Consider the following 7542-nt stretch of genomic DNA (forward strand, 5'->3'; position numbering starts at 1 on the left):
AGGAACTAATGGGGATCCATAATAAACCCCAGGAAGAGTGGCTGCTGCCTTGGCAGGAACTAATGGGGATCCATAATAAACCCCAGGAAGAGTGGCTGCTGCCTTGGCAGGAACTAATGGGGATCCACAATAAACCCCAGGAAGAATAGCTGCTGCCTTGGCAGGAACTAATGGGGATCCATAATAAACCCCAGGAAGAGTAGCTGCCTTGCAAGAACTTGGGGATCCATAATAAACCCCAGGAAGAGAAGGAACTAATGGGGATCCATAATAAACCCCAGGAAGAGTAGCTGCTGCCTTGGCAGGAACTAATGGGGATCCATAATAAACCCCGGGAAGAGAAGCTGCTTTCTTGGCAGGAACTAATGGAGATCCATAATAAACCCCAGGAAGAATAGCTGCTGCCTTGGCAGGAACTAATGGGGAATCCGTAATAAATACAAATACACATGGTGACACTTCCTAGCCTACCATATGGCTTACACCTGTCAAATCCTCTCAGAGCACGATAGGGTGTAGGGCAGCATTTTGACACATCCCTCTTGAAAAATATGAATGATCTGCTTCCAACCTGCCAGTATGGCCCATACATGCTCTCTATTCTCCTGTGTGCATTCCATAGCCTAAATGAGGCACGTAGGATATTGAGTAGCTGCCAAGAATCAACAACCCACACTAGTCTACCAGTAGCATCGACGTAGGCCTACAGTTAGCAAGTCTGAAAGTCACAGTTTTTCTAGTTCTGACTAGTAGATGAACGCAGCATTTTTTTTTTACGAGCTTGTCAATGAGGAGTTGGGAAGAGGAAGGAACGAGCGCGTTTGAGGAGCTTCTTTTTTTTTCTTTTTTTTGCAGTCGCCCCTCCCCTCAGCGAGCGTTTTATCCTATCTGGTTGCGGTCCTACTTTCTAATTCCTGCACTCTCTCGCAGTTTTACATTGTGCCCAGTGCCCAACGGAATGGTGGACTTTTACCGTAAGAGCGAACGGAACCATACGGAATGTGAGAGCTGAAGAGCTTTGTTGGAGACGTCGAACAGGGACACCTGACGTGACAGTCTCAAGCGCCCTGCGTTCTCTTGCGTATGTAGCCTATGTTTGAAACCTGTTCTACCGCAAAAGGCTGTGGGAATGTGGGATATAAGTCAACGGTGAGTAGGCTAGTGTATGATCGACTTATATATATATATATAGTTAACTGGGCTGGTTTTGCAATGTATAGCCTAGGCTATTTCTGTGCATTATGCATTATGGTTTCAAAGAGACTAGATTGACTTTGCTGAGCGATTCGTTTTTTTTGTTCTCGGTTCGGTTTTGGTTCAGTTATTATTTTTTTTTTTTTTCAATAAATCACTGCCAAACACGATTTTAAAACATTAAATGCATTGTGGTTTGAATGCTGTAACATAATACATAAATGTCCCATGATGGTAGTGACTGTCCATGACTGCTGATCACTTAACCATCAGTATTTCACATTACTTTAGTATTTCACATTACTAAAATATTTTTAAGATGTTGTGTGTATATTGTTGTTGTATTGTGTGTGTATATTGTTGTTGTGTTGTGTGTGTATATTGTTGTGTGTGTATATTGTTGTTGTGTTGTGTGTGTATATTGTTGTGTGTGTGTATTGTTGTTGTGTTGTCTGTGTATATTGTTGTTGTGTTGTGTATTGTTGTTGTTGTTGTGTGTATTGTTGTTGTGTTGTGTGTGTGTATTGTTGTTGTGTTGTGTATTGTTGTTGTTGTTGTGTGTATTGTTGTTGTGTTGTCTGTGTATATTGTTGTTGTGTATTGTTGTTGTGTGTGTATGTTGTTGTTGTGTTGTGTGTGTGTATATTGTTGTTGTGTTGTGTATTGCCTTTTTGTTTTATTTTACTTTATTATTTAATTCCAAATCATCATCTCATCTCTATAGAGGGGCTGCGTATGCTGTCTGACAAAATCACTATTTTAGTACTTCTTCAAAAGTAAACAGGGCATACTTTTATGATTTCTGAATACCAACTATCAATCACTTTGACAACTGCTCGTTGAACATCTCATTCCAAAATCACAGGCATTAATATGGAGTTGGTCCCACCCTTTGCTGCTATAACAGCCTCCAGTCTTCTGCGAAGGCTTTGCACTGGATGTTGGAACATTGCTGCGGGGACTTGTGAGGATTAGTGAGGTCAGGCACTGATGTTGGGCGATTAGGCCTGGCTCCAGGTCGGCGTTCCAGTTTATTCCAAAGGTGTTCGATGGGGTTGAGGTCAGGGCTCTGTGCAGGCCAGTCAAGTTCTTCCACGCCGATCTCGACAAACCATTTCTGTATGAACCTCGCTTTGTACATGGGAGCACTGTCAAGCTGAAACAGGAAAGGGCCTTCTCCACACTGTTGCCACAAAGTTGGAAGCACAGAATCGTCTTGAATGTCATTGTATGCTGTAGTGTTAAGATTTCCCTTCACTGGAACTAAGGGGCCCGAACCATGAAAACCAGCCCCAGACCATTATTCCTCTTCCGCCAAACTTTACAGTTGGCACTATGAATTGGGGCAGGTAGTGTTCTCCTGGCACCCGCCAAACCCAGATTAGTCCGTCGGGACTGTCAGATGGTGAAGCGTGATTCATCATTCCAGACAACGTGTGTCCACTGCTCCAGAGTCCAACGGTGGCGAACTTTACAACTCTCCAGCCGACACTTGACCTGGTGATTTTAGCCATGGAAACCCATTTCATGAACCTCCCAACAAACTGACTTTGCTTCCAAAAGAACTGAGGACAGATGGTTTTTTTACGTGCTTCAGCACCTGGCGGTCCCGTTCTGTGAGCTTGTGTGGCCTACCACTTCGGGGCAGAGCCATTGTTGCTCCTAGATGTTTCCACTTCACAATAACATCACTCACAGTTGACCGGGGAAGCTCTAGCAGGGCAGAAATGTTACGAATTGACTTGTTGGAAAGGTGGCATCCTATGACGGTGCCACGTTGAAGGTCACTGAGCTCTTCAGTAAGGGACATTCTACTGTCAATGTTTGTCTATGGAGATTGAATGGCTGTGTGCTAGATTTTTATACACATGTCAGCAATGGGTGTGGCTGAACCCACTAATTTTGAAGGGGTGACCACATACTTTTGTATATATAGTGTAGCTTGTGAAGAAACTGCTCTCTCTTTATCCCATCTTGATCGCACATTCTTATGTAGCAGGTGTTAAACACAGAAAGGACTGCGCACTGGATTGTGGTTATAGTAGTTCATTATCACGTTTTCTGTGGTAAACTATGTAGAACAATGCAATGCCTGGAAACTACAACTCTCTACTACATGGCGCAGTTTGGGCATGATCGGATTTATCTCTGGAGAAACTGCAGCACAATGTGCACATTGAGCTCACATTGGGGGGTGGGGGGTGGAATTAGAATAAGTTGACCCACTTCGGTCAGTTAGTTGTCTAAAAACCGGGGGGAAAAAGTCATAAATATCTCCCTGAACTTTTTTCTTTTTTCATTACAGTAAAAGAGCCCATGTTTCCCTGACAACATGACGACAGATCTGAGCCTGACGTCCCTCCTGAATGTGTCTGATCTCCACAACGTGACGCGGGGAGGATGTTCCTTGACCAGGACAGGCTTCCAGTTCTACTATCTACCTACCGTGTACATCCTGGTGTTCGTCACCGGCCTGGTGGGGAACAGTCTGGCCATCTGGATGTTTGTCTGCCACATGAGACCCTGGAGCAGCATCTCCGTGTACATGTTTAACCTGGCTCTGGCCGACTTCTGCTACGTCCTCTCCTTGCCCTTCCTCATCTTCTACTACTTTAATAAGACCGACTGGATATTCGGGGACGTTCTCTGCCGACTGCAGAGGTTTATATTCCACGTCAATCTGTACGGCAGCATCCTGTTCCTGACCTGTATCAGTGTCCACAGGTACACAGGAGTGGTCCACCCGCTCAAGTCTCTGGGAAGGCTCAAGAAGAAGAACGCCGTGCTCACCAGCGCCCTGGTCTGGGTCGTGGTCATAGCGAGTATCTCTCCCATCCTCTACTACTCTAGGACGGGGCAGAAACGGAACGCCACCACGTGTTACGACACGACCACGGAGGATGAGCTGCCGGGTTACTTCATCTACAGCATGTGTTTGACCGTGTTCGGCTTCTGCATCCCCTTCCTTCTCATCCTGGGTTGCTATGGGATGATCGTCAAGGCGCTGATCTGTAACGACATGAACAACGGCCCGTTGCGGCGTAAGTCCATCCACCTGGTGATTATCGTGCTGGCCGTGTTCGCTGTGTCCTACCTGCCCTTTCACGTGATGAAGAACCTGAACATGCGAGCCAGGCTGTACTTCCAGGTCCCGGACATGTGTGCCTTCAATAACTGCGTGTACGCCACTTACCAGGTGACGCGGGGGCTGGCCAGCCTCAACAGCTGTGTGGACCCGGTCCTCTACTTCCTGGCTGGGGACACGTTCAGGAGGAAGTTGTCCAGAGCTACTAAAAAACAATGCAAGAAGGGGGAGCTCCCACTGCAGTCCAAGAGTGAAGAGACGGCGCTCAACAGCCTGCCGGAGTATGTCAAGAACGGGGATGGGCAGCTTGAGAGAAGGTCAAAGTCCGGGTGGTCTCTCTGAACCTCTATACTATGTCAAGAACGGGGATGGGCAGCTTGAGAGAGGGTCAAAGTCCGGGTGGTCTCTCTGAACCTCTATAGGGATTTTTTTGCTGTGAATTGGTGCTGTGGATCTTGCAAACTGTGTGTGGACTGTGTGTGCACTGTGTGTGGACTGTGTGTGGACTGTGTGTGCACTGTGTGTGGACTGTGTGTGGACTGTGTGTGCACTGTGGATAGAATGATCTGGGTGGGAATAGGACAAAGCTGATGGCAATGGGGTGGTGTCTCTGTAATGTCATCACTACTGTAGGTAGGTACTGTATATACTGAAGGTCAACTAGATGCTCATCCATCCATAACCAAACGGAAGGAGAGGTATAATAGAGCTCCTGTAAACAACAGTCTCTTGTTCCTCTATCCAACCAACGCTGACGTTTTGTAATGGAGAGAGGGCTGTGCTAGCCACCCAGTGGATGCATCATAATCCCTGCCGACTAGAAGTTGGACTGTAAAATGGGTAGGTGAGACACCAGGGACGACTGAGATCCATTACCTAGAGTTTGGACCTCATGACTGCTCTGTGGAGGTAAACCAACAGCGACTATAATGCACTCTGCATGTTTTAATTCTCAGAGACATCTACAAATTAAATTAACCCCAAAGCTGACTGCTATTCCCTTCTCACTTGTTCTCTCTCCTCATGGTTTTGCCTCTGGATCCAAATTTAAACGTTTTTTTTTTTTTTTTTCAGTTGTGATCCAAATATTTGCATCGCTAAAAATAATTTCCAAAATACAATCTGGAAAACTATTTTTAATGCTATATTGATTGTGTAAAATGTAGCAAATACTGTCTATGACAAGGGAAACAACGTTCCCGCCTCGTTCATTGTATATAATGAAAGATTTTCCCAGATTCTTGATGAAGAACTTGAGACTCACTGGCTTGAGACCACAGAATTATCCAAAATTGTGCTGCTAATAGATTTATATTGTGATTTGAAGAAAACAATTTCAGAGATGAAATTATATATAAAATAAAAAAAAGTAATTCATCATAATTTCTATAAACTTTTTACCTGGTTGGAGTCATTTTTAAATTCAGACTGGAGTATTTAAAAAAATATATATTTTAAAATATATATAAAAATATATATGTATGAAAAATTACTCCAGTTTGAAGCATTATAATATGTTTCATCATGACCCACTCAAAAAAACATCACACCATCCAAATTTGGGTCACGATTCACCAGTTGAGAATCGCTGTTCTATGGCGTTACTCTGTGTGACAGCTACTTAGCTACATTAACACCTGTGGTTTCTTTATGTGGTTGTTCTGTTTCAGTACTGTCACTGTATCTCTATGGCGTGACCTGCGTCTGTCCTTGGTCTATTTATTCTACGTTAATATGAAGGGTCTATATACTAGTCTCATGTGAATAGGACACAGTACAGTAATATGCTGTAATATATTTAATGTGTTTAGTGGGATTACTGTACAGTACATGGTGTCAAGCCCAGTTATGTCTTTCTTTTTTTTCTTTTTTTAAACAAGACTCATCCAGACTGTTAAGTTATGAACCCAGTGTTATTATCGGGAGGCAACTTACTTACCAGTGACAAACCACGGCAGCCATCTTCTGTGAAGTTTTGTAATTGTTTTATATGCATGCAGAGAAGATGGCAGGTGACCGTAAGAATTAGAATGAGTAGGACAGACATTCATGGAAGCAACGGTACCCGGTGTGTGTGTGTGTGTGTGCAAAACGAGCGTCAGCTATATCAAGTGTCATTTTGGCGTTGTTAAATCAAATTGGATGATGATCACCTGTCCAGTGTTCTGTACACACACACTAATAATGTAAAACATTTGTCTTTAAGCCACCGTTCTTAGTAGTTCGGGGGAAAATAGCTACTAGAACTCTGTAACTATGTACAATATGTTATTCTAGTTCTCCATCGTCTTCCTAGTGGAGCCATTTTTCTGACTGTTCCTGAACTGGGCATCAACTCTAGCAGCTCCGCAGATGTTTATAGTAGACAGTAGTATTGTATGTAGAACGACTGATAATTGCATGAAATGCATAAGTTATACCCCCGCCCAAACCCATATTATCGGGAGATATGTAGACCTGATGAGGAAGTGAATATGATCATATATGCCTTCTATAGAGATCTGTGAGATCTGCACATTTGCTGCTCAGGTCAGGGGTTCTCATGTTGTACAGCATTTTGGGGGGTCAGTTATGAATGTGTGAATAAATGTTTTATATAAAAACTTGTAAAATGTTATTAGATGCATTTTGTTTTTCAATTATTATTTATTTTTTTAACTCAATGCCTTTCATCTACTTTGTATGTAGTGTTCTCTCCCAATTATCAATAATTCAATGGGTTGTTTATCCAGTTTATGGCTGTTGTGTTTGTGTGGATGGCGATGAAACGCCATCCTGAACAGGTCTATTCAACCCTATACTATACGCCTGGGTCTATTCAACCCTATACTATACGCCTGGGTCTATTCAACCCTATACTATACGCCTGGGTCTATTTAACCCTATACTATACGCCTGGGTCTATTTAACCCTATACTATACGCCTGGGTCTATTCAACCCTATACTATACGCCTGGGTCTATTTAACCCTATACTATACGCCTGGGTCTATTCAACCCTATACTATACGCCTGGGTCTATTTAACCCTATACTATACGCCTGGGTCTATTCAACCCTATACTATACGCCTGGGTCTATTCAACCCTATACTATACGCCTGGGTCTATTTAACCCTATACTATACGCCTGGGTCTATTCAACCCTATACTATACGCCTGGGTCTATTTAACCCTATACTATACGCCTGGGTCTATTTAACCCTATACTATACGCCTGGGTCTATTTAACCCTATACTATACGCCTGGGTCTATTCAACCCTAT

General features: G+C 43.5%; 1 protein-coding gene across 1 annotated transcript; it reads left to right on the forward strand.

Moving 5' to 3' along the window:
* Positions 1-804: 804 nt before the first annotated feature.
* LOC118376789 (P2Y purinoceptor 1-like) lies at positions 805-6891 on the forward strand. The gene is made up of 2 exons (XM_052495230.1): positions 805-1149; positions 3500-6891. Exon 2 carries the CDS (start codon positions 3527-3529, stop codon positions 4619-4621), a length of 1095 nt encoding a protein of 364 aa, XP_052351190.1. The 5' UTR covers positions 805-1149; positions 3500-3526; the 3' UTR covers positions 4622-6891.
* The last annotated feature ends 651 nt before the right edge of the window (positions 6892-7542 follow it).

This window comes from Oncorhynchus keta, chromosome 1 (genome assembly GCF_023373465.1).
Source record: "Oncorhynchus keta strain PuntledgeMale-10-30-2019 chromosome 1, Oket_V2, whole genome shotgun sequence".
NCBI classification, from domain to species: domain Eukaryota; kingdom Metazoa; phylum Chordata; class Actinopteri; order Salmoniformes; family Salmonidae; genus Oncorhynchus; species Oncorhynchus keta.